Below are 27,845 nucleotides of genomic sequence, written 5' to 3'. Positions count from 1 at the left end.
TCAATAGCTCTTTACCTGTACTGCTTAGTTCTGAATTCTCGCAGGGTAGGTGTAAAGGAGGAGGGAAGTATGCATAATTGTCTTCCAGAATAAATTTGTATTTGTTTGGCTGCAGCGAGCTTCCTCTTTCATTCAAGAAACACGTGAAGTCCTGCAACAGAAAATTTAAGGTTTGTAGACAATGTGAGTTTTAAAGCTGCAATCTAAGTCAAACAAAATTCAGTGCCAGACATAAAGGCTGTGTGATATGGAGAGCTGGACAATAATGAAAAGCATGATAGGATGAACCCCATCCACCAACCTCGTGGCTTTCTTCTGCCTCAGCTTACCTTGGAGTACATTGATTTGACTTCTTGTGCCCAGTACTCCTAAACAGACTGAGCTTTACCATAGCTGTGTTAAAGCTAGTAGTTGGGATTGGATTGTTTAAGTCAGCATGCAGCCTACGAGAGTCTCCTGGCAAAACCAGAGTGGGCAAGCTTTGTGAGCACTACTGTGCCTGGGAAGCTGGTGTAAAACTATCTGCTGTCCAGAGACAGGCTTTGCTTGGGCTCATAGGAGGTTGGTAGCATGACTATGCAGACTGCATGGTCCCTCATGGGGCTGCTCTAGTTCAGTCTTCAAAAGGAAAAACTTAAGATGGACTAAATCCAGCAGGCATCATTGTGGGCAGACAGGAGGGGAGAGAGAGTGTGAGCTCAGACTTGAGGCCAGGGTAGAAAAGGGCTGTTTCTAGATGCTGGAGAGGTTATAATGCAAGGGGTTGAAAGGAAGATGAGGAAGGGAGAAGTCACTGATTGTGGAAGGGTTTAACTGGGAGGAAATCTGCCACATTTCAAAACTGGACCTAGGAAGGGGCAAAAGTGAAATTGAACAGTAGGCATACATGAGACACTATTCTTCTCTCCCTCTAACTGAAAGCACCCCAGTCACTCTTCTGGTGGTAGGATCATTTGAGGGAAGAAAAAGGGTTGTTTTGGTTGTTGGTAACTGCTTATAAATGCTCTGTAGCAGTGATGATCCATTCTCCAGTTTTAGTCCAAGAATGTTTAGCTGAGAGGGGAAGAACATGTGAACACCTACCTGCATGGCTGCTGACACCCTAGTTAGAATTTTGGCACTAGCTTACTGCTGGTTCCTTGCTACATGTCTGAGGGTTGTAGGGGAAAGGGAAGAAGGCTGTCCAAGTCTGTATCAATGGAAAATTGAATCTTGCCTTAGTATATAAACTGTTCTCTGACCAGCTGTTACTTGCTAAACTAGTAAATGTCTCTCCTATAAATATTTCAAGCCCCAGGAATAACTTGAAATTTCCTGGTTTTGTCCATGTTTATGTTGAACATTTGGGCATTCATAGCAACATAATGTAACTGTGTCCTGCCTTTTTGGTAATTTTGGTAGTAATTTAAGACTTTAAAAGAGAGACATAATTAGAAAGACATTACCTCAGAATTACAAAACATACTATAACCAGTCTTCCTTCCTTGAAGGAACACTGGTACATGTATAGCATAATAGATAGTATAGTTAATAATGCTGAGTGGCTAATCAGGCAAACTGGGGAGCTTGCAGCCATCAGAAAACTGTTAGTATTGCTACTGCTTCACACTGTTTAAAATGGCAACCTTAGGCACTCTTACGTGTATGTGAAGATCAGTGTGCTGGAAACAATACCAAAGTCCAGTTTGTTTTTCCATTATTTACTTGCACCTTTCAGTAGATGCCAAAAAAAGCTTGTTTTCTTGGAGGTTTACTCCCAAGGTGCTTTATCAAGACCTTGTACTGTAGGCTTAGGCAGTACTTTTTTGCCAGCTAAGAAGTTTAGTATTTTTAAAACAGAACCCTTTGGATTTTTAAACTCACAGGGAAAATCAGAAATGCATTAAGCAAAAATCCAAAATTCAACATTTTCAAGAGGTTAGGCGTTGAAGGGCCGAAACAACTATTAGTGCTAGCTTTAGGTTTAAACAAAAGCAGCAACAACAAACAGTATCCTTCAAAAAACTCCTTTTGCACTTAGCGTGCTCAAAATTCATGTTTGGAAAAGGCTTCCAACCACTCATTTCCAGGTGCCATGTAGCTCAGTGAATGCCAGTTGCTCAGTGTTCAGCTCTAGATGTAAAATGTGTTGATGTGTTTTGAAATGGTGGACATGAAATTTCAGAATTTGTGAATATATATTTGGCTTTACAGTCTGCCTCATGTCAACATTCTGTCATTATGTGGTTTTTTAGGCTCCAGTGCTGTTTAAAGGAAGCCTTAACTTTTTCTTGACAATAACCACCTATGATGGATTGATATGAAAGGATGATTATTTGAGTAAGGATATGAAAGCTCACTTAAGAGCTTCTTGAAGAATGAGCTTTGTTCTTTGCTTATTTCCATTCCAATACAAGAGAGACTTTAACATAGTTCAAGTAACATGGTTGTTGCATGGAGACTTTTTTCTAAAGAATTGCCAACTAATTAGTTCACTGTAGAGGAATGCAGTATTGCTGGTATCCCACTTCAGTGACTAGATTAAATAACTGATGAAAGCCTGTTACTTCGATGCTACTGCTTGTTTTGTTTATAATAGTGGTTGACTAAATATCCTGCTTTTATGCTCATTTCCAATACTTTTGTTTGTATTCCATATCTTCCTGCTTCTGTCTTCAAAATCTTTGCATTTAATTCTGGGTAACTCCTTTCTTAGGGAATGGTACTTATTAAAAATCTTTTAAAACCATTAGCTTGAAGTAATGCCTAGAGTAGTTTCTTAATCATCTTTTGTCATTACTTAAATTCTCCCTCGAGCTGGGCTTTTGAAAAATGCATTTGAGTGCTTGAGTAATTACTTCAGTAGAAGCATTATAGGAAAGTACCAAGCAGCAGAAAAACTAAGAGAAAAGGTCATCTGCTTAGAAAAGGTTTGACATGCTTTTGAAACTGGACATGCTAAAGATTGCTGTGCTCACTGGATGGGTTTGCGCTCAGAGCGCTGCCACATTGCAGCCTCTGCAGACAAGTTGGGCTTGCTGCAGATCATGTATAGAGAACATGCTGTACTAGACAAGACTCAGATTTTCACATGCTTACTTTGATTCCTCTTGAGTGAAAATCACTGTGAAGAAAACAGGATTTTGTTCCGGTATGTTTTGGAATGGATGAATGAGTCCAGCACAATGGCAGTCAAACATGTTACCTTCACCTTTAAGTAATCAAATACAGCTGATAAAATGCATTTGTTCCTCTAGCTTCCTTTTGTAATGTAGAACATTAACTCACTAAGTCATACAAACTTTAAACACAGTGTTTGTACAGTGACACTTCTTTCTGTTTGTTTTTTGGGGGAGTTGTTAGGGTTTGTGCCTTGTTTTGCTGGGAGGGTATTTACAAAAGGAATTCTGACTGGTTTGGATTAGATATTTTCCTGGTATGTTGACCCATTAATTAAAAAAAAATTTAGAAAACATTGTGGGAAGCTTTATAAAGCTGTCAGGTTTGTTCTATGACATGCAAATGGGACGGAAACTTTTTTGGTCAAACACATAAATTTGTTTCTGTTATGTTGTCTGGAGTGCTGTTTCAGAGGTGTTTTTAAAAAGTGTGAATTTATGGTGTTCTCATAGCACAACAAAGCTTGTATGCTCTTTAGCATGTTCCATATATTCAATTGTCCCTTTCAATGACTTTGAAAAAAATTCTAAAATATGGCTGATAATTTTGTCTCAGAGGTTTAATACCAGGCTACGGTAAAGCTATGTACAGAATCAGAGTTCTACATAATTAGTGACAGGTAGTAATAGTGTTCCTGTGAAGAGACATCCTAAAAGCTTGTTTAATTGCTCATTGAAGTTTGTGTGTTGTATTCTGTGACCAGTAGTATGTAATAGGCTAATGCAAGTTTAGTATATATTATGAGGCTTTTCTTTTGTTTCTGAATTGATCTGAACTGAGGGAAGTAGCTTGGACATACCTTCATTTACCAATCCTGTTCCTGGTTTTGTCTACTTGATACAGGATGTTTTCAGGCAAGTTACCTAATCCTGTCACACCACCTACTGTTGAAAGGCAGACATTGGGCATGTTTTTATTTTCCAAAATTTAATGCAGTCCCCTTAATGTCATGATTTCCTGGGTTTAGTGCAAATTGCAGGTTTCTTGGTCATTAGTATTTAGGAGTAGAAATCGTGTAGTAAAACTAGTGTTGCTTAAAGTGAAATTACTAGCTAATTTTGTCATATTTCAGCAGACTTCTAGCTTAAGCAAAGTTGAAATGTTGTTTAGTGACAAGAATTAATGTAAGGGTATTCCCTTTAAATAGAAATTTGATTGTTCTATGTCAATTCTTAGACACTGTAGTTGCTTCTTTTCCTTTAAGATAAACTATCAGCTTTGAAAATGGCAGTGGCATAAGAAATCAACATATTGTAGATAGTTTTTCTTATAATAAAATATTTTCTAAAAAATATAGGTCTGTCTTCTCTGTTTTTGCACAAAAATGACAGCCTCTTATCCATATTCAGAAAGCTGATACTAAGCTCTTGATACTGGGGCTGGCAGGAATAAACTCAGAGCTGGCAAGAGAAGTCTGTGTGTGTATAACTTCTCTGGGCCATTGAAATTTTAATCTGGGTGCCCACTTCTCAGGAAATAAACTAGAAGCTTAATTTGTCTAAACTGAGATTTTCTTGTGGAAAGTGTATTTGCTTTGTTAGTAATGCAAGAGTGAGCTCCTCCTATACCTATCTCTTGTGTAGGTGCTTTTCCTGTTTGATTAACTTGTTGAGTGCTGGTGTTCAACAAGCTCAAATGAAAACTGGACTTAATGCAAAAATGTTTCTGCACCAACTGACATTAAGAACTTGTTTTTGGAAGTGCTGTTAAACTAGTTCTGTAGAACTACTCAGTTTTCAGGATATGTATTATATGAGTACAAAGCAATTTGATACTCTCGTGCTGTCTAATTCCTTGAAAGGATATTATCTTTTAGAGTGTTCTGGCCAAGGGGAGTGGGGTTGTGGATCTATTTTGGGGAGGAACAAACAAGTTTGAAAGAAGAATCCTTTCTTAGATTGTCTTTGAAATGGAGGTTATATTTTTGTGGGATTGCCAGTACAGGGAACCATAATGTGAGGTGGGAAAATACAAAGAAAGACTTTTTTAATATGTGCAGACGTCTGCACTGAAGGCAAATCTGTTAAGCTCTTGACTTGTTTCTAAGGCTTTAAGTCCTTGGAACTGTTTTTATGCATTTACAGCACTTTTACCATGTCAACAGGAAGTAGATTAAGCCATTTTATATGGATTTTTACTGTGCAAATATTTTTATTTATAGGCATACACGTAAAAGAAGCAATCATTTAAGTTTCTTTCCTACTCCTTTTGTTCTTATTTCTCCCTCCTCTTTCCCCCCTAATTGACAGGTGTAGGATCTTTGCCAGGAGAGAGGCATGCCTCAGTGAAAAATTCTCCAGCCTCATGGACTAGCTTTGGTAAATCCCTTGCCAAATCCAAAGTGCCTGTCAAAAGATCAGTGCTTGAGAGAACTCCTAGCCTCTCATCAGTCAGCAGCGCTCAGAGTGAGCAAAGTCTTTTCAGCACTAATTGTAAGTACATGTGAGGGTTATGGGTTTTAACTGATTGATAGCCACCATCAACTGCTTGTTGGTAAAAATCTTCTTGGAAGGGAGTCCTGTCTGACAAGTACCTGAATTAATTCTGGTTGTACTACTTATTAGTTCTAGGTCTTACTCTTTTTGCCTCTTTACTTAAAACTTTCCTTTTTGAGACATACTCTCTGAAAGAGCTTTGAGCCCTGGATTTTGGGTTGATAAGTAAAGATTTTAGTACAACTTCACTTCCATCCTGAAACACTACATAATCAGCATGTCTTTTTAAGCTCCTAGTGCTTACATGTAGTGTAATATGTCTGAACAGAATGGTTTACATGTCAAAATATTTGGAAGAGTGTGTTATAGGTTTTCTGATGCTAAATGTTTTCTTGAACTGGTTTATATCTGCTTTCAGTGTTTTAGGACAAAATATGTAGATCAAATTTCAGGCACATAAGTGAAACTTGTTTTAGAAGATGAATCTTTGTTTGGGTAGACTTCTGTAATTTCTAACATAGCTGTAAACATTGGTGTATGACCTAACCAAATCAATCTTGATTAAAATTAGTGAGAATAATACCAGGATTTACTTTGATTTGAAGTTCTACAGCACTTCTTAGGAGTTCTGAGGGGGAAAAAATATTAAGAAAATAACATACAATTGACTATCAGACATATTAGTATTCCCAGCTATGCATATTTAAATAAATACATTCAAATATTCTGCTACTATTGTATCACCTGTTATATCTTGAAGACTAGGAAAAGACCTTTTATATGTGCCAGATATCACTTAAATCTGTCTTCAATGGACTGAAGAAGAGAGCTGTGATTTAACACACGTCTGTGGTTTATATATGCGCATATGCATGCACACGTAACAACATTTTCTCCTATTCTTCTCCCCGCCCCCACCTCATACTGCCTTCATTAAACTAAACCTAGCATACTCCTCAAATGAATAAGAGTATGTGTAATAAAATATGCATGTGCATCTTGCTCTGTAATGGGATCAGTTCTGATACTGTGACAGCCATGTTGACTTTTGCTGTTCAGGTTTAGGACTGTATCTGGAGTTGCTAAGCAGCTTTGTCCTCTCTTCGTTTTGCTCCCTCATGTAACAAAGGAAGGGGTCAGCGCTTCATAACAAAGGAGTGTATTCAGATTAAGTATCCAAACAGATGACTCCTTATTTAGCCTGATTTGCTAGCTGCTGTAATCTGTTTTGTCCACTGCCTTGAAGCTTACAATTTTTTCCACTCCGATTCACGAAGACCAAGCAAGAGCAATATGAGAGGCTAAACATGGCTGCAGTCTCATAGACTTTAAGCTTGCTTAGATCTTTTTTAAATGACTATACCAGGAGGACTCCGCAGTTGCACAGAAACTAATTTTTCTCCTGTTATTTTCTTCAATTCTACACTAACACCACCGACTGAATCAGGAAGCCACTATGATATTACCTTACTGACATTGCTGGTAGTGGGGTCTTACAGCTTTTGTATTGTTCCTTTGTTAGCCACGTTTACTGGGAAGAGAAGTAGGTTGTATTCCTTTTATTTATATTTTAAAGCATGTATTTTGTTTTGTGGAGGTTGGTAAATATATGCAATGTTTTGATCTGCTGATTTTCTGTGATATTATTTTTCTTTAAGGAATTTTTTACACTTGATGAGAATTATTTACATCGAATAGTAAGGTTTTGTGAGTATAATAACTTAAGATTATGTGTAATTCATATGTTAATGATATTTGACTTTGAATCAAATTGGAAATAACTATGGAATTTTCTTTGTATTCTAATGCTAAGTACAGTGCTCTTCTTGTTTTTTATTCCTGCATTTAGTCTACTATGTAATAATTTCAGAAAAAAAAAATTGAAGCTTAAGTGTTTTTATTAGATTGGTGGGACACACAAAGATCAGAATGGGAGGCTTATGCTGTGTGTTTGATGAAATGTATGACAAACTACTGTGGTCCTGTCAACAATATTAAATCAAAAACGTGCTTGGCTTGTTTGGAGTTTGTCTTCTGTTAGCAGAGAAAAAAAATGGCAAGCTGCTGCTTTGTCAGCTCAGCCCTTTGTTATGGGATGTCCTTGGATTGGTAATTCCATGTGGCAGCATTTGCCTTGTTTTTTTTTTTTTGTCTAATGAGCGCTTGAACTTTATTTTTCTTTTCTCTAAAATGACTTCTTATGTGAGAAGCTCAAAAATCACGAGGTTTGAAATGCTGTTGTTAATAAAAGCATATTTTGTATGCAGTCAGTTTGAGCATTGAAAACCAGATCTTTTTTAACAGTAATTTCAGTTTTAGTGCTGAGCTGAAAATGCTATCCTTTGAACATACCAAAATGTTTAACTCTGAGGTTAAGAAAAAAGATTCCAGATTTTAATTGCATTAGAATAATTGTATATATAGTAAATAGTGTTTCAAAAGTTAAAAAGCTGATCCTAGCAGTTGACCTGCATCTGCATTTTTGTACAGCCAATACTTCATTAAAATTCTTCTGATGAGTTGAGTTTTCAGATCTTTACTGGGCTGAGATCATTTCATACCTGTCCATCTTTATTCAGGATTGCAATAGCTGCTCAAAATTTGAATCCAAAAGTGGTCAAACTCTGTAAACCTGGGAGGTTTTTGTGGGGTCATTTTGGTTTTTTTTAATTCCTGCACACAGCCTGGTTAGCTGACTGGAGTTTTAATAGGACACAACAGTTCCCTAGCTAGTCCTGCACCAGAAGGCTGCTCACACACCCAAACATTACTACCATGGTGTGCTGCTGATTTAGAAGAGGAAGTAGCACATAAGTTTGCAGGCAATTCTTAACTGCTTGCAGTGAACTCTGAGCAAACATCCTTAATTTAGTGATTCACAAGAAGAGTTAAGGACTGCTTCATGCCTTGTGCTTTACTAAACCAAATTTGTTTTAATTAGATAATGTTGATCAGGGTCAGATTCCCACACAATAACTGTGTTGCTGATGTGTTATGCAAATTGCTCCTCATGTATTGATTTTTCTGGCAAATACTTAGCATTTGTGTTTCTAGAGAGGCTCCAACTTCCTTTTTTAAAAAAAAAGATGATGGGTTCAGTTGCATGTGTTTGTTAAAGGGAAATCCTCTTTCTGTGGTAGAAAATATTTAGTGGCCAGTTGCATCTTTTTGAAGTACTTAACTTACATGGTTAATACTAGTCTGTTTAAAGACAATAAAATAATCTCAAGACTGTATGCTCCATCTTTGATGAACAATATTAGACATGTAGTTCACATTGCCTGCAAAAAAACCCCAGTCTCATTAAAACACTTATCTGAGGCAAACCTGGTAATATATGATAAAAGCTTCCCCCTCCCCCACCCTTTTGTTTTTCAGTGACTAGAGAGAAAAGCGTTGCTGTGACAAACAATTCCACAGTGACTTAATTTTTTTTTTGTCTCCGGTAAATGCCATGTGAATTCTTACTCTTTAATGTGTTAGTGTACGTAATTTTTTTGTCTCCAAACCAAAGTCTACTCAATCTGTACTTTAGAAATATTTTCAATTTTTTTTCTAGAGAACAGAAACAATGTTTCCCAAAATTTCAGTTTTTTGTTTTTCAGCAAAAAATTTCTCTTGTGACCATAAACTCAAACCTCAAGGTTGTTTAGTCTCTGGAAAAACTGACTTGTCTTATGATTTAATTTTCTCTAAACTATATATGCCTAGAGCAAATTCCTTTGTGATTCTGTTTTGCAGCTGCAAGTGCCACAGTCATCAGGAATGGAGAATGGCCTTCAAAACCAGCCTGCCAGAATGGCACTTCGGGGTCTGTCCCTTTGAAAGCACTACCAAGACCTAGATTGCACTCCTTGAGGTCAACTCCAAAAGGTATATGAGTCTGTTTGTAGACAGAGGAGGTAAAATCACATCAGTGGTGCTTCAAGTGCTGTAAAACTTCATAGGAAGGCTGAAACATTCTTTGTATTGCCATAATTGATGGAGGTATTTCAGGGAAATGAAGAGGTCTACGCTGTGCTACAGCTGAGGTTTGCACAGTACAGGGACTAAATGCACCTTGCTACGTGGCAGGTGTCCTTGCATGGGGTTTGTGTTGCTTTAAAGAGTTTACTCTTTACCACTGCTGGTAATCTGCAGAACAGACATACCTGAATTTATCCTGAGTGTATGGTTGTTCTTGTCTTTATGCAGACTTTGTATTATCTTCACCCTTTTCAGGACTGACAGGGTCTTGGGGGGTGGGGATATATTTTTGAATAAGATATTGTTAAAATGTATCTTCTTCTGTAGATCAGTGACACTGTCCCATCTTTGGAAGGGAAAAGTCTCAGAAACTTAGCTTTTCATGTTGCTTTTTCTTGATATTCTTCTTGGGCTGAATTAGAAGCTTTAACGGCAACAAGACAATTAATTGTGTTTTATCCCCTTGTGCTAAAAGAAACATTAAATGTACTTCCTTGCTTTGTATTAAGCATTGGTCAGGTTCCTATTTTGGTTCAAGCTAGGAACTCTTGATTGGCCAGCAGTGCAACTTCCACTCAGGCTACAAACAGCAGTTGACAAGTCATTTTATGACCAAAATTAAAGACATAATGGGAGCAGATAAATAAGCTTGCTGTGTCTCTTTCCTAAGTCCTAGCTGTAATCAGCTTGTTTCTGACCATCTTTGTGGTGAACTGGTTATTGTAATTGGATAAAACCTAATTAAATGCTGTACTCCTGCATTAGACTTAAATTTTAAGCTGATATCTGACATAATGGAGAATAACTAAAAGATGCCTGCCAAATGTCTCGCTGTAATGACATGCTTTAAAAGAGTAAACAGCAAAAAGAAACAGAATTTGCCACAAATTATAAGTCACTTTGAAACAAACACACATCATATGGCTTTCTGACAGGCTGATGCTTTCTGTTGGGGTCCAGCACATGCAGCACAACTATGCATAGCTCATAGTCTTCAGTGACCTGGCAGTGTGTCTTGAGCACCTGCAGGAGTAGTGTGGCTAAAGGAACCTGGTATTCCCCTTCAGATCAGCATTATCTGGATTATGGTGTTGTGTTTTGGGTCCTTCCCAGACCAAGAGGGTTGTTTTGAAACTGGAAAGATCCAGTGGAAGCTGAAGAAGATGGGTGGGGTCTCTGTCCAGTGAGAAGAGGTTGAGGGAGTTGAGTCTGTGCAGTCAGTAACTTGAAAAGGACAGCTATTAAGGTCATGCTGCCAGACTCTTCTCAGTAGCACCAGATCATGCAGCAATCAGAAGTGCTTGCAAATTGTAGAGTGGGAGATGCATCCTTGCCCAGTGGTGCCATAGAACCACCCCTCCTGGAGGTTTGCAAGGCCCATCTAGACAAAAGCATGGTCAGCTGATCTCGTCTTAGTGGTGACCCTGCTTGGAATGGGAGTGCTGCTATCTGCCCTCTGGAGGTCTCTTTCAGCCAGTGTTTCCTTAGCTGCATTGTATTTGCTGCTGTTTTGAGACTTCAGTAACTTGATCTTAGTGCTAAAATGAAATCTTTACTAATGTTTCTCCTGCTTAGAAGGCTTTTTAAAGTATCTTTTTTATTTCTTCCAAGTTGAGTTCTGGCAAAGCAGAGCTAAGTTTAAAAACAGCTTAAACATTCTAGGTTTCTCTTTTTGTGTTTGAATAGATTTGTGGATCTTGTACTTAAATGTAAAAATGTAAGATATGTCTTTAATTACTTTAAAACTTCAAATAATTCTACTTTAAAGTTCATCTAAGTTTTTACTTTTAGGAGCCAAGACCAGGTCTGCTTCACTGAACCAGTGCACACCAAAATCATCTGGGCCTCTCCACTTAGCAAGAAAAGTTGGTGAGACTAGAGGTAACCAGCTGTTGAGTAGTCAATTTTTGACTTTTTCTTGACTCTCTCTGGCTGGAGAAGGAACAGCTATGCTTTATGATTTCAGAAAAATTGAGATAGTTGACTCATTTTCTTTGCAGTTCACCAAATTGGACACTGGCTCTGCAAGGTTCTGTTCCGTAGCTATTTGCTTAGGGACATTCATTGTCTACCATCTGCTTGAAACTTGCATCCCATAAGGACTAAAAATACAGCATAATTAGTCTGTGTGTTAAATGATGTTCTGTCACCTGCTTATAAGGTTGCATGCTTGCAAGACACAGTGTAGACTAGATTTTACCAAGTTTGTGTTTAATTTAAGCAAGATTCTTGTGAGAGCATGCTGATCAGCCCTGGCTGTTGAGATTATTTACTCCACTTTATGTTTCTGTATCAGATGGGTTTTTTTACCTTTAACTTTGAATTAAAATTAGTTTTTTCTGCTAGAGTGAATCAAAAGAACAGATACAAACCTTAGGAGAAGTTTTGTAAGACTAAATTTTCAGTTTGGGAGCAAAGCTCTATTTGAAAGGCTGAGGTGGGGGAAAACAAGTACAGTGGTGATACAAAGCAGCTTGTTTCCTGAGGAAACCTGTGCCATGGGATCCACACTCTTCCTAAAGCCTGCAGAAAGGTGTTGTCAAAAGATCTTTTATGAACTTCTGCACCTGACTTTTGCACTTACACCCAGCAGTCCAAAAGATTGCTTTCATTCAATGTCCTTCAAAATAATAAAGTTTGTAGGTCAATTTTCACATAACTTTTAAGTAGTACAGTAAGGGTGGGGTAACTTTCTCAGTGCTATCATTTATATTTAACTTGATTGTTAGCACATTTGAGAATGTTGTTAATTTATTGCTGCTCTATGCAAATAACATAACAGTAGCATACAGAAGGAAAAAATGCTATTATAGCAGTATAGATGATAGTTTTTCATTGTCTGTGGTCCTCTTTGAATGAGTAAAGTGAAACAGTGCTACCTGACTTAAATGAAATATAGTAATTGTAGTGGGATAATTGTAATTGGGAATGCATCCTGCATTTCCCAAACAGTTTCTTACAATGCTAAATCTTGCTGTAGACCATACCATCAGCCATCAGAAGAAAGAAGCTGAAATTGCAAAGTTAGAGGAGCTTATGTGGAAAAAATCTTGAATCTTAAAAAAAGGCAGCCCTACTGCCCCTTACTGGCTTGAAGTATAACTTTTTGTTTGTTTGTTTCCTTTCTGAAGGTACTCCTGGAAGAAATGTACACCAAAGCCTAACTTGTCTGGGTCCTGGTGAGTTTTCTGAGTGCATTTTATATTTTCTGTGGTGCAACTCAAATTAAGTTTATACAGTATATTAGTGTGTTGGTTCTTATCTGGGAAGAATAGATGCACAATGGATAATTCTGTAAGCTATGTAACTGACTCTAGTTTCAAGGAATATGGAAAAAGCCTATTTTCCTGGGTTTTGTCTACTTCCTGTCTTCTGGCTACCCAGCTTAGGCTATACAGTCTGTTCTGTTCTTCTGTTTCCAGTGAAACCTAAGGAGGTTTAAACTGTATGCAAAAAAAAAAAAAAAAAGGAAATTAAATCTGGGTGTAATTTTTACTTTTTAGCCAAAGTAAGTAATGAATGAATGTGTGTTGCAGCATTAAAAAATCCAAAACCAAACAAATAGAAGAATCCCACATAACCTTCCTTTTCTGAAATGTTTGTTCATTGCAGATCACCTGTCGTGTGAGCTGCCTTTGTGTATCACTGTAGGCTATGTTTGTGTAAGAAGTTGAAGTTACCAGAGCATGTTGATGTGTGTGTCTGCTCATGTGGCAGAGGGAGAAATCGCAGCTGATTAAGTGGCAGATGGCGTTTCAAAATCTGGCAGAGTTTTAAGGACTTCATATTGGGTTTGTTTTTGGTGTTTGCGCCAGTCAGGACACCTGGTGCCAATTTTTGTCTGCCAAGAGACTGAAAAGTCTTCAGATGATGCTTCTACTTGCAGCAGTTTCCAGGTCTTTTCAAGAGAGCTGGCAGTCTAAATTAGTTTCCCAAGAATCAGTGTGTGTTTGTTGAATTAAAAGCTACTTGTCATTAATTACTCATTGAAAAGCCCTTTTTGAAAGATACTGAAGATCACCGGAAGGCCCTGTGTCCCCTGAGTGAATAGCAGATGTCTTTCTGAAAGAGGGGCTGTAGCCAAGCAGATGTTGGAAATTTCGGTCTGAAATTACCAGGCAAGTCAGTTCTGCCCTGTAACTCTGGAACTGTGGCAGTATTTTTTACATTTCCTGTAGTCATAACATGCATTTAATACTTTTGTCTTTTCCTCTCTTGGGTGTCAAATATATTCATATCAATTGTGGCCAAGTACTTCGATATCTTCTGCGAAGAGTCAGGGCTTCTGTCAGACTTTGCCCAGAGTTCGTTCTGTTTCTTGCTTTTAATGATATTTGGCTGAACCAATGTTAGTGTAGGTAAAGCCTGACACTGAATTTCAAGAGCTCAAATGCTCAAACCTAGTCTATTGTATAAGCATGTAGGGCATGATTCAGCTAGCAATATTGATCAGTTCAATTGAGGAAGCTTCTAATAAGCAATAAAATCCATGTCTGGACTAGAAACTAGAAAAGTTAATTTCTCTTATGCTTGCTTACACTAGTCTCAAAATATAACTTTATTTCCCTCAAAATTCAGTGTGCACTTTCTCTCTACTTTCCAGAAAAGTAGTGTGTTCTCTCCCCTTCTTACTGGTTTAGTAGACTTTTGCATATGATTCATCTTTTCTGACCTAAAAAAGAGTATGGCTACATAACTTTGAAGTGTTGGATTTGAAAAACACAGCCATAAACTCCAAATTGACTGTAATATTTAGCAATATTTTAATAAATGCTCTTTATTCATACTTTTGCTAATAAAATGGCTGTATTTCAGTTTGTTTTAAGAAACCTGAACTGCTTACTGTACTGAGTCAGTTTCCAAAACTGGAGATCTTAGACATTCAACTTAATACATTTCTAATTTGTACGGAGAATTAGTATGATATCCCATTTATGAATGCAGAGCTGTCTGGTGGAGTATTTTGCACTTTTAAGAAGCTTTTTTCCACCCTTACAGTTGCAGATAGTTCTTACAGAATAAAAATACTGTGTGACTGCTTGTCTATTCTGCAATACAATGTCTTACATTTTAAGAAAAGACAAATGATCTTTTTTGAAATGAACTGAAATAATGCCAGGCAGTACCATGTAGAATGAGGCCCAGTGTCTTTTTTTTTTTTTTTTTTTTGATATTACAGTGAAGCTTTGTTCTAATGACTGCTGCTAGTATAAAGCTTTTGTTCTTTTATTTCAGTGCCATAGTTAAGTCTAAAGTTTTTAGCCTTATCCCGTCAGAAGTTCCAACCTCACTTCTATTTCCCGCCCATGTGCCCAGGACTAATTTGTTACAGCAGAACTCTGGTAATTTATTAACTCTTAATTAAGAGTTAATATTTTAACTCAATATCAGAACTCTGATATTAAGGTATTACTAAGTGTCTAGCTCAGTTGTTCATGCTGCCTTTCACATTTTTTCAAGGATGAAAAAATAGCAGGTTTTTCTAGATACACTTCTGTTCCCTTAATGTTGGTGCTGTTTCTCCATTTTCCATTCATTTACAGCAATGATGCACAGCCAGAATCTGCTTGATGAAGCAAGCCACAACATACTGTTAGTTTGCCTGTAAAACTGGACAGACTTGCCTGTTCGCAGCTGTTTGTTTCTTGTTTGTGTTAAAACATTCACAAGGCTTCTTTTTCTGAATTCTCTATTTTTCATGTGTGATGTTCAGTGCATTAGATAAATTCTACAAGTTCTACGGTGTATTTCTTCAGCACTGGCTTTAAAGCTAAGGCAGAATTAAGTTCTTGGGAATGTTTTATTATACTTCTTAACTTGCTAACTTCAAGTAATGATGTTTATATGCACTTACTGTAATGTCTTAATGTAAATATGAATAAAAATGTTGCCTCTTATGAGGTGGAATTTTGAACTATATGCAAAACTGCCTCTAAAAATGCATAAAGTAAGTGCTGTTTCCTTCTTATTTCAGCATCCCTGTAGAAAAAGCTGGCTGTGTCTAATTCCTCTGTAGTATATTACAGTGCAGTGTGTGTGGAGGCAGTGGGTATTCACATCTCAGGTCTCTGTTACTGGCCAAACATTAAGTTACAGCACAGTAATCTCTGAACCCATGTAAGTCAAGCAAAAGCAAATATCATATTTGGCAGTTCCAAAGGTAAAGCAATCACTTTGGGAATAAAACATGTGAATATTTGGCTTATCCTGGTTTTCCATGACCCTAAAAGGGATCTGTGGTGTATTATGGATAACAAGTTAGACTTACATTTGGAGCATAAGACCATTGTCAGGACAACAGCCAGGACAACTGATGGATACACCTGTAAAGTTTTATTCAAAATTAACAGTGTGATTTATATTGTATCCTTTAGCACTGTGATGGAGTATGGAGCATAGAATTGGTTGCTAAAGGCTGTAGAAGCCATGAATACCAAAGAAGCTTTATCAAAAAATGGTACATGCTCCACCATGGTGTTCTGTTTTCTTACTCTCATAAACAAAGGATGTTTCTTTTAGTTCGTCCATTTGTGAGAAACTATAACACTGAGAGAGGAAAGAAATTAAGTAAGGGGGCTTATTGCAAAAGTGAGTAATAGTGCTGATCAAGCTCAAATGGAAGAATAATGTATAAATATAACAGTCTAAGAAGTTGTCCATTGGAACAGGTTGTTAAAGGTGGGGTCTGACTCTTCACTCAAACCCTTTTATTGAGATAAGATGCTTTTGCTGACAAAATACTCCGGTTCAGACAAAAGTTGGAGGCATACTTTAAGATTCAGTTTACACCCCTTTCTTTCGTGCTCTTAATCAACCCTGTTGAAACTTGAGAGGAAACAGTTCTTATGTTGTAGATTCTTTGATAGAGTAGGTTACTCTCAAAATACTTGCATTTTCCAGGTCTGGAAAACAAGAATTAGTGTTTATCACACTCTGATTGTGCTTTGTCAACAACAAACAAGACTTAATATTTTAAAATTATATGTTATACTGTGTCAAAATGTGTATTTTCCTTAAAAATTGGGAAAACTGTTCTGAGATGTGATGCACATTGTTTTGAGTGCCAGATACTTAGGTCTCCAGTTGACTGTGACATTCAGCAATGTATGGCAAATTACCCCAACTGATGAGGGGATATCTGCTCAAATAACTCATTAGGGTTCTGTTTCTCCTTTTGTATCAGATCTTTAGGGGTTTGTTATTGATTGGAGAGTGGTGTGTATTTGCTTGTAAGAGTTTTTGCAAGTGTAGAGAATCTGTGCAGGCAGTGGTGTTGCTTGGAGACTTGAAAAGGCCTTGATATGTATGTGAATATACATGCCCTGGCAGCCAAGAGGTGCAGAAGTGGGACTTCTGACTAGCTCTAACTGGGAATTTCAATATAGAAGTATTGGATAGACTGGATTCTCAGTCTCCGGTGTTAAAAGCTTCATGGTAAAAGCATTTGTAAATAAGTTGGGTTAATCAGTTTTTCTGTCTCTGTCCCTATCTCCACAAGAAAAGCCAGGAAATCCTGAAGAAGAACTTGGAACAGTTTTGTATGTTTTGGGGTGACCAGAGTAGTACAAGATTAGAGTCTGTATTCCTTTAAAACAGTTAATGTTTTACACACTGGAAATTCTGGGAGTTGAACAATGTAAATTAATATTTTCACTTTATGCCTTGAAAAGCAACAGACATCAGGGTTAAACCTCTTTTTGCAGATATTTTACTGTGGCTGAATGATTTTGTTGCCTTTCTAGCTGCAATAAAAAGCTGGCTATAGACTTTTTTTAGATGTTTTTCTCATTCATGTGAACTATGAGGACTATCTGAATGACTCAATTGTCTCATGATCTAACCTTAGAATACCTTCAGGCTAATGCTCTTACAAACAGACAGCAAAGCTAAGTAGAGTAGCTACTGCAGGTGAACTAGCTATGAAAGCTGGCATTTCTATATAAATAAATACATATAATCTAAATGTATGAATTTGAGTTTCTTAATAATTATATTCATTTGGGACATGTAATGATATTTATTTTGAAGGGTTAAGGGAATGTCTATAAACCTGAAATAATCTTTGAAACACAATAGCTGTTGCCTTCTTGGCCAGATTTTTACACTGTTACTAAATAAAGTATAGTACAACAGGATCTAAGGATTTAATTTCTTGGGTGAGACCTAGAATGCTCCAGAAGTCTTCAAAGTGGAATGGCTGGTTTTGATAATCAGAGAATGCCGCTCTAAACACTGAAGTAATCTGTTTTGAGTGGGGTTTTTTGGTTTGTTTGTTTATATTTAAACAAATGCTGTTTGCCTGTTATGGTGTGTTTGTTACAATAGGCAATAGGATGCAAAAAAGCCAGAGGTACATGACAACACTATATTAACATATACCAGATTTGGTCCCTTCAGCTAAGTCTGTCAGTGTATTTGCATTCATGTTCCTTGTGTTCTTCTCAGAGTTGATCTTTTGAAAGTTAGCCATTTGGGAAGGTTGTCTGTTGTTAGGTGCTAACAGCACTCTTCCCTGTGCCTTCAACAGATATTTTTACAAAAAACCTTTTACAAACAAAAAGGAATTCCAAAGCCTCAAGGTTTGCTATGGAGTAACATATGAGCCGTCTAAGTGGTAGTAGTAATGTGTGGGCAGTTTGTCAGGTTGATGGACTGAAAATGTTGGGATTATATTTAAAATTACAGCAATGAGGACTTGGTAGGGGTTTTATCAGTTTTGCTATCATGACAGATGATCATTCATTAAGGCCTTTTGTAGCCCAACCAAAATGGTTTTCGTACTACCAGGTCTGTTTCTTCTGTTAATGCTTTTAAGTAAGGACTTGTTTTGTGCATTACAGGTTAGATATTTCAGAGTTCTTTGTTATTATTTAGTTCCAAACTTCTGTGAGAACCTTGCTCTCCAGCTCCGCACATCCATACTCCGAACAAGTGGTGATGCAGAAGTATGCAGGCTTTCTACAGCAGGAATGTTTGTAGTTTATTTCTGTGGTATTTATTCTGTTGTGGGAAGGAATGTCTGTGGTTCTCTTCCCTGGTATTTATTTTGATGTTTCACAATAACAAGCCACACAGGAGAGCAGCACAGAGCTTTGGTTTTCTCGCACTTGTCTAAATATTGGGCAGGCCAGCCTCTGTGTGAGTAAAGAGGGCAGCTGAAAGGGATATCTACAGACTGCATCAGCTCAGTCCAAGTGATAGAGAAAATTCCCTTGTTGGGAGCTGGAGTTCGTTGGACCGTGTTAGGGGCTTAAGTGGACATAATACTTGAAAGATCATTGAGCTGTCAGAGAAATGTGAAACTCATGGTCTTTTGTCAAAGATGGTTAAACAACTTGTACATCTGCCTTTTTTTCTGCAGGTCTGCAGTGAGGGAGGGTTTACAAAGCCCACACGGGTGGGCAAAAGACAGTGAGTTATCTTGAGTGTGCTTTGGGCTCTCCAGATAAACCCACTATCATGTCTTAGGGCATATACTTGCCAAATTGACTTTATTTACGATACTGCTCTTTCTTAGTGGCTCTCTGGGTATTGTTGTGAGGCCATGGATGAAATACACATGCATGGGGAATATAAATCAGTATTATGTAAACAAATAATTAATAGATCTGTAGGCTGTGGGTCTAGTTTAAGCATTTATTTTTCCTCGGTTGCTTGAGATTTGAGCTCACAAGAACTTAAGCATACACCTACCCTGTTTCTGAATGGCAGCAAAGAAGTGGTTGCGAGTTTTTTTTCACATCTGGCCACATCATTGAAAGGCATTTTATTTCAAATTTTAGGGCATTTTACTCTAACATTAATGATATTGTACAGTGTTGTAGGGTAGTAGCTCTGTAGGATTTTGACTGAGGAACTCTAACCAAAATGCCATTTTGAAAGGGATACCTTGCAAATGCACTTCCCTTAAATCAGAAGTTAAAAGTGAAATTATTCTTGTAGTGTTTTGTGGCTATTCTCAATTATAATAGAGTGAAGATAATGTAAATTCCACTGTTGCATGTGGGAAACACAGATCAGCCTGATTCCTGTATCAGTTTGCCTGGGAATCCACTGCAGCATCACCTTCAGTTTGACAGGCTGCTGAATTTATAATGATTAAAAGCTTCTGTGAACAGAAAGAAGAAGCATAAATTATTCAAGATTTTAGTTCCGGCTCTGAGGAAGGAAGATGTTTCCTTTTTTTTTTCAGGAGAGGATTTGAGCTTAAAATTAGTCTTGAAGGTGCAGTTTGCATTCATTGTGGCAGCGGGTACTGTTGCCTACAGGACGATTAGCTTTTCAAAGCGGAGCACTGGCTAGAGCAAGGAGATCACAGGAAAGTGGCGTGGGAGCAGTCATTTTCCAGAAATAAAAATGAGGACACAGATGACCTTTTGGCTGTTAGTAGGTTCCTGCTTTTTGCATCTCTTTGCATAAGCAATTACCCTTCAGTTCTTCCTGAAGTAAAGCATGCCAGTAAAACCCATCTGCTCTGTGCTGCTCTTGCTGTCTTGTGACATGGAGCCAAGTGTCCTTTACATGGACTTCTTGGGTCTAAATATCTAGCTCCTGATTTAGACCTTTATACAGTGAGACACTTAACTGTGTTCCAGTGGCATTTTTAAAGGTTGTTGGATGAGGAGAGAGGGAAAGGGACAGCAGAAATGCAGACACTGTGGATTTGGCCTCGTGAGGCTGAATTGAGAGCCTGTACATGCCAGTGCACTTTGCTCCTTTTTTTCATATTGCTAATGTTCCCAGGAATGGCAGATATACTAAATCTGCTGGGGTTAAAATAGGTCTGGCCCCTCCGTCGATGTGATGGTGTCATCAGGTACTGATGCATTTAGCAGCCCAGACTGAATTACGTGTTCATAACAGGATAGAGCCCCTTTTTCCATGTTAATCACAAGTTCTGCCCTTGGAGTCAGAGGGAAGGCAGCAGTAAGACGCTAGTGAATAAAATCTGTCTTGTCCTTTTGTCCTTTGTATATTGCTTCCAATTTTATTCTGCTCTTTTCTGCTGCTATTTTCTGTCGCCCTTCTCTAATGTCAAGAAAGAGAAAGACCTGTCTGTGATCCTCATGTTATGCATGAAATGTAGACAGTGCATGCTCCTGGCGTGCTCTGTGAAGATCCTGTGGATTACACCCTGGCTTTGTAGTCTGGCAGCACGAGGCCCTAGATGACTATCGTGGGAGTGCAGAGAGGAGTGGAAGGTGCCGTTTTCTTGAGCCGAGGAAACCATGCTGGCACATGCACGGCCACCACAGTGGGGCTGTGCTGTGGTGGGACACTGAGCTCTGGAAAGATTACTGGAGGAACCTCTCTGCAAGTTAAGTCTTGCCTGGGAGCTGCTCAGACTGGCGTGGGCAGTACTCTTGCCGGCTGCTGTCAGAGCACTCTGAGCACTGGGTACTAGATGGCACTAGATGAGAAATGCATCCATTGCTCTTTATTTGTGCTGTCAGGTCTGCTTCTGAATAACACAGACTTGTTTCAGGTTTCTGGGGTTTAATAGAATTAAAACTAGAGGCTGGAAAGGCATTTTTGTCAGATTAGAAGGTTTTTTACAAGTAATATGGTGTGTCTGTTTCTTCATGGCCTATTTTCACCCAAACAAAGAGCAGGAAAGAAGAGGCAGTAAAAGTATTACTTGTGTATCTTCGTAAAAGTAGTTTTGTTCTTTCCTAAAAGGATTTTGATGTTCATATAGAGCTTTGGTCTGCTCATATTTTGTTTGGTGATTCATTCCTTCTGCAGTTTCCAAACTGGTTCATTACATCATGTTTTTCCTGTAGAGATTCTTTGTTCTAGCTCCTGTTCCTAGGAGGTTTCAGCGGGGTGTTCCATCTTCTCTGGTTTTACAGCCAATGAGGAGTTCTTTACCTTTGTCCTAAGCACTGAGGCAAGGATGGGGAGAAGTGGTGGGTTGTTTTTTGGATGTGTTTTGTTGGTTTGCAGTGGTTTGGGGTTTTTTTTTAGCCTGATTGGATTGTTTCCACCTTTTTGAGAGCATCAGATTGGGAAGGTGAGAAAATATTTACTACATAGGGCAGCTTCTCCCTTGGAGGAATGTGGGAACAGGAGGGAAATAAAAGGGAGTTCTTCTGGGGGTGCCCTGGCAAAAGGGTAAAACTTGGTGTGGCTGGGTACTAAATGCTGTCTGAAGACTGGCTGTATGCCCAGCAAAAATCTCAAAATGCCTTAATTAAGAAATGATTTGACAATAATGATCTAATATTTGATGAGATGTGCTTTTGAAACTGTGCATGTGTGAATACACAAGTCTACTGAATTGTGCTGTAACAAGCCTTCTGGTTTACTGCTCAGTGTGGTTTTCAAGCATCATCATAATGCAGCCCAGAAAGGGGCAATGTCTTTGATAATAGTATTGGATTAGGAAAGAGTCTGGAACTGCAGGCTGTTGGAAAGATAGATGAACACACATTGCTTGTGCCAAAGCTCTTCAGACTAGAAGGAATAGATGAGGTTTTATAGCAGTAATGACATGCATGCCCTGCTGTGTGCAGAGGCTGCCCTGGGAACCAAACAAAAAAACCTAATTTACTGTCTTTGTACTTACTTTGAATGGTTTTGTGTAGACTGAAGATGTATTATAATACTTCAGAGTTGGTGTTTCATCAGTGTGCTGGGAAATAAATATTTTGGTACCTGCTTTGAAAACATGCTGGTATATTCTCGCACAGTCTGCTGTGGAAGTTGCCTTGGTGGGTCTGTCTGGGTGCTGTGCTGCAGCTCTTCTGCTCTACATACAGTGAGCATCTGCTTCACTGTCACTGCACCCGGCTCTGCCTGATCTCAGAGATACCCAGATACAGCAACAACATGCTATTTTTAGTTCTAGCTGATGTGGAAAATAAGCTCTATGAATTTAAAGTGCATCTTGAGCAAGTAAAACATGCTATTAAAATATAAAAGTTAGATTTGTGGAGGTAAAGAGAGAACAGGTAAGGCACTGCTAAAATGAGAGCTGTCACTGTGATATTTGATTTGGCTTATACCTGCTTCAGACTAAGTTGAGTTAATTTTTTCTGGAAGTGGAAAAACTCTTCAAATGTTAGAGAAAATTGGCTGGGGTTTGCTGAAATGGTAGAAGTGCAGAATCAATGGAAAAGTACCTAATTTTGTTGTCTCTAAAGAGTGACAAAGTCTGTGGAGGCCAGCTCTTCAAACAACGCCAAAGAAGTATGAGCTGCCACTGTCTTGTCTCCAGCACTGGCTGAGAGTACTTGGGTGGTCCCTGCTGCAGAGGCTGCCTAGTAAGGCAGCTGCTGACCTCAGGAAAAGTAGTGAAATGTTTCTTTTTGCACAGGAAGGTGGCCAGTGCATGTATGTGTAGTCATGGTCGCAGATAAAAAATGTGACATTTTCTAATGTCTTTTCATGTCTTCTAATGTCCTCTTACTATTTAATGAACTTTTCAGCTCATTAAATAGTAAGAGGAAACTTTTTATGTGAGGGCTAATCAAATATGGAAAGTCCATCTATTTTGTAAGAATTCCTCCAACACTGCTTATTTGCCTCAGTGTTTGGGTGCCTTCAAAACCCAGCTGGCAGAGAACTGTTTTAATGTGAATTAATGCCCGAGTCCTTCTCCTCTGATGATAAATGGAAGCATCTGCAGTGTTGAGCTGCCAAGCTGAGCAGAATTTCCCTTAAGCAGCTCTCAAATAGTGAATTGTTCTTAGAGAATAGATGCATCTTTGGATTTGTTAGTACTTTAAATGTGGACATAATATTTGATTGAAAGAAGCAGTTTTAAAAAGTGCACCCTGCAAAGATTTTTGGAGAGCAAAGCTGAACTGTGCCTCCAGGAATATTCAAATAATGTTCCTTACAGTTTCCAAAGAAGAATTACATGGACTGTGACATTGCCGGATGATATATTCAGCTGGTGAGACCACCCACTTCCTCCTCCTCCCTCCTCATCCTCCTCCTCCCATTTCTCCTTTTCCAGTTCCCAGCCCACGGAGTCCCGTAGCAGATTGAGCATTGGTTCTGTGATGCAATTCAGAGGCTGTTGGTTTTCGAAATCACTAAGTCGGTTTTATTCTGAGGACAAGCTTTGTTTCCAGAACATCTGGTGAGGAGAAGCTGCCAGCAGCATTTACATTGTGGATATCTGCTTTTACTGATTTTTTGCTTGTCTGTGCATAAGGAGTAACAGCAAAGGAATGGAGACCTGATTATTTCTTCAAGCCTGTTTCCTTTAGCAAGATTTGCTCACTTCTGCCAGTAGTGATTTTAAAAACATAGTATGTGATAGTACATGGAGGCTGTTTCTTGCTTGTGTGTCTTCCAACTGCGCTGAAGACATGTTATGGTCCCCGAAATTTTCCTTATCCAACATGCGCATAAGGCTGACAGCAAAGGGATTGCTCCGAAACATTCGTCTGCCTTCTGGCTACAAGAAAAGCACTGTTATATTTCATACAGGTTTGTATATTTTTAATATGATGATTAGAGCATGCATTGAGTGAGTATCTTGTTTACTTTAACAGCATCTTATTTTTAGCAAGTAAGAACTGTACAAGGCGTGAAAGTTTTTGAATTTCAGACAGAAGTCTGACTTTCAAGCAAAGTAGTTTCATATTCTAAGCCTCTGCATGTGTGCTGAGCTGCTTGTTTGGAAGATAGTTATTCTGTTTGTGAAATGCAAATTGGGATTTGCTCTTTCCTTGCACAAATCCAAAAATAGTACCAGGAAGTCTGTGCTATTAAATATTTATCTAATCATTTTAATGGTTATCTGCTGGGAGCACTGTCTTCTGTATCTTATTTAGGTGCAAGAGGGGAAGAAGGGAGGGAAGTGGAATGAATACAGGCTGTCATAGTGTGGCTTTCTGTCTGTGGGAAATATTTGAATAATTACCTATAGATAGCTGTTATCACAGTTGTGCTAAATACATCTTACTTGCAAGTGGAACAAACAAACTTTTGTGCCTCTTCTTTCGAGACAAACCTAAAAGGTACAACGTTTTGAGACACTGAAGACAAGTGTGTGTGTGTGTGTTTAATTCATACACACACACAGACACAGAGAACACAAAACCAAAAAAAATTACAAAATTCTCAGCTGCATCTGACCTGATTTTTATTGGCAGTGTCCAGCAAAGCAAATAAAGCAAGTTTATGGAAGGTGGCCTTTATTCCAGGGCATACATGTGTCATTTTGGGGGTGAGGGGTGGAAGTTGTTTTTTTGTTTGAGCTGAGCTATGTGACATCTGGAGATACCTGAGAGCATCTTATATAAGTATTTTTCTCCACTGTACTATTTACAATTTTCTTTAATTTTACTTAGAGGGAGCAAGCAGCTACATAAGCTAGTTTTGCAGAAGCTCTTCAAGAATTTCCTCTCTCACTTGAATACCACCCTTTCTGCTTTTATTTTCTTGGAGTTGAGTGCTACCAGTCAGCTTTCCTTACTGTCCTGTCTTTTCACACGGCAGCTTAAACCATTCGCCTTGTCATTTCTTATCCTTGCCAAAGTAAATCCAGCTTCAAAATTCTTCTGGGATGATAAATGCATTTATGAACATAATACAGGCTAACTGTACAATATAGGCTTCTGTTTGCAGGTTGCTTGTGTTGGCTTTAAACCAGGATTTAAATACCTTGATGCCAAAAACTCTTATGTAAAGGGCGTCTTTGTGCATATAACTATATAAATAATGTGAAATTTCTACATAACACATACTCCAGGACCAAAAATCCTAAAGGAGAAGATAAGGGGAGATAATGTTCAGTCTTCCGAATGTTCATTAAGTGCTAGTGAAATCTGTGTAATTTTGGAAAAATAAATGTCAGTGCATGTATTAAGAGAATTTTGCAATTACAAGAATCAGCTTTTGGTTTCATTTATTTTGAGTGGATGTGAAAGCAAAACCTGCCTGAAGGTGTCTGTGAAATACACGTTGTAAAATAGACTGCAAGCCCTGTGTTCTAGTTGAGCAGCACTACATTAAATAAGAGGTGCTGAATAAACCTTTTGTGTGTTTTCTCTGTATACAGTATGTACAGACTAATAGCGCAGTACTGAAGCCTCGGAGGTTTTTGCCTGCTTTCCCCCTTCTGCTTTGCTGTCCTTGTGTCTTGTAGGAAGTTAGTATGTTAGCAGAAAGATGACCAGTGGTTAGCTAGAGCTGGGTATACCAAAAAAGTAGGGCATGTGAAAACCAGGTCATAGTCTGTAGTGGAGAATACAAGTATGTATAGATAATACTGCGGGTTTTGAAACAGCAGAATACATCAAAGCTTGTTAGTGATTATTTCAGGTTCATAAAACTCAGCAACAGTACATGAGGCAATGACTGTGTATATCACAAGCATAAAAGGTTATTTTTTGTTGTTGTTAAATGCCAGGAGGAGCCATATTTAGTTTTGCAGCACAAATATGACCGTCTTTTCTTGTAGTAGTTTAATTTGATTAAAATGATGTGTGGCTTCTTTCCAAGGTCAGATGAGCAGTAGGCACAATAAGCAGTACAGTGTGTCAATAAATAAGGGAAAAGGAATTTCAGGGTCCATCTAGGAACATGAATATGTATGAGTGTTACGCAAACAACTCCGAGTTCCAGTTTTGACGTAGATTGCACTTCTAAAAAGCATGATCATGAATTTCATTCATCGCTCCCTTTGATCATAGCGTAGATTGACTGCCTTTATTACTGTAGACCACCCTTGAGATACTTACAGCAATCGTTGAAGTGTAGAATTTTAAAGTCATCTAGAGCATAGGTCAGGTTGGATTCTTCTGTTGTCATATTGTGCTTGAGAATTGCAGTGCAGTGACTTGGTGAGGTTAGGATGTAAGCACTTCTGGGAGGAAGAGGATGGAACTTGTTCTTGGGTTTTCGGTATGACTCAAGGGTAGTTCACAGCAGCCTGATGAAGTTTCTTCACATGGAACATGGGGGGACACAGAGTTGTTTACACAGGTGTTAGGTTATTCTAGGTTAGTCATTGCACTTTAGCATTAAATGGATCCTTGGGCTGGGTATCTTTGCACTACTTGTATTGTCATTCATGTGGAGGTGTCAAAGTAGCTAGAGTAATTCAGATACGTTGCAGCATAACCATGCAGTCTGTTCAGGGGAAGCTGAATAAAATCAGATGTTTTTCCCATAGGAAGGGAATAAATCCAGGTGAAATTTAATGTAATATTTAACATGTTTTTAAGGTGTTTCAGCTTGCTGCCTTGTGTCTAACTTCCATGACTGTGCTCTGCACTGCTTCAAGGTCAAGATATCCAGAAGTTTCTTCTCTCTCCTGAAATGCAGGCAGACATCAAAGTATCATTTTTCTCAGCAACTGGAAGTATACTACACCTGCGTTGTTAGCTGTATATAATGAGTGCCATCTTCAGAAAAATAGAATCCTGATACCTTTAGGAAATAATTTATTTTCCCATCTTGTGACTTATAAAACTTACTTGTAGCAAGTAACTGCAAAAATCTAAACACTTCAGGACTGCATAAACATGGCGGAGGAGAGTGGGAACCACTGTCTTTCAGTGATGAAATATTATATTTGCTTCCTTTATCGAGCCATTTAGGATTTTTACCAGAGTGACTAAAGTGCTCTAATGTTCTTCATGCTTCAGTGGTGTGACAGGGTAAATCATCATCTCTGTGTAGATCATCAGTTGTGTATAAACTGTGAGAGAAAAACATTCTCTTATGAATGATTCAGAATACTAGTTTTGAATTGCTCATATTTTCTCTTGTATAAAGATAAAAGTCCAGGCAAGAAACTAGCTTTGCAAATGGAGGTCAAAGCTCTTGTGCTTTTTGTTGAGAATTTGTCAATATTTCTATATTGTTTTGTATTAAAATGGTTTCATCCAGCTCCTCTTGCTGCTTTTCCTCTGTCTTTCCTTCCCTTAAGCAAACTGTACTTGGTGCTGTTGTCTGGCTTGACTTCCATCGCTTATTAAACATGTTTTTTCAGCAATACAAGTTTTAGAAGCTCCCTGGCTAATAACAAGCAAACATCATAAATGTGTTTACTTGGACAGCTGACGTCCTTTTTCAATGACTTCTTCCCAAAGTTGTTCTTTGATCACATTGGGAGCTATAAATTACTTCTGTATATTGCAAAGCAGGGCTCTTAAAAAAGGATTCTAAAAGCCTGAGATGCCATGAGTTGCTTAACTGTTCATATCACTTTTTTCCCATCCCCCTGAAGAATAAGTGAAGTACTGGTTAAATGTCTGGCACTACAGTTTAATACAGCACCATAGAAAGATACCCAACACACTGAATCCTGCTAAGTATTCT

General features: G+C 38.3%; 1 protein-coding gene across 1 annotated transcript in view; it reads left to right on the top strand.

Annotated features, from left to right (window-relative positions):
• Positions 1-27,845, top strand: part of MTUS1 (microtubule associated scaffold protein 1) — a 116,522-nt gene that overhangs the window by 43,925 nt on the left and 44,752 nt on the right. The window contains 4 exon segments of the mRNA XM_030946778.1: positions 5,409-5,591; positions 9,336-9,467; positions 11,352-11,441; positions 12,692-12,739. Of these exon segments, the coding sequence (XP_030802638.1) occupies positions 5,409-5,591; positions 9,336-9,467; positions 11,352-11,441; positions 12,692-12,739 (453 nt within the window).

Source organism: Camarhynchus parvulus, chromosome 4 (assembly GCF_901933205.1).
Source record: "Camarhynchus parvulus chromosome 4, STF_HiC, whole genome shotgun sequence".
Taxonomy (NCBI): domain Eukaryota; kingdom Metazoa; phylum Chordata; class Aves; order Passeriformes; family Thraupidae; genus Camarhynchus; species Camarhynchus parvulus.
The sequence above is the reverse complement of the archived record's forward strand: the minus strand, read 5'-3'. Positions and strand labels throughout refer to the sequence as shown.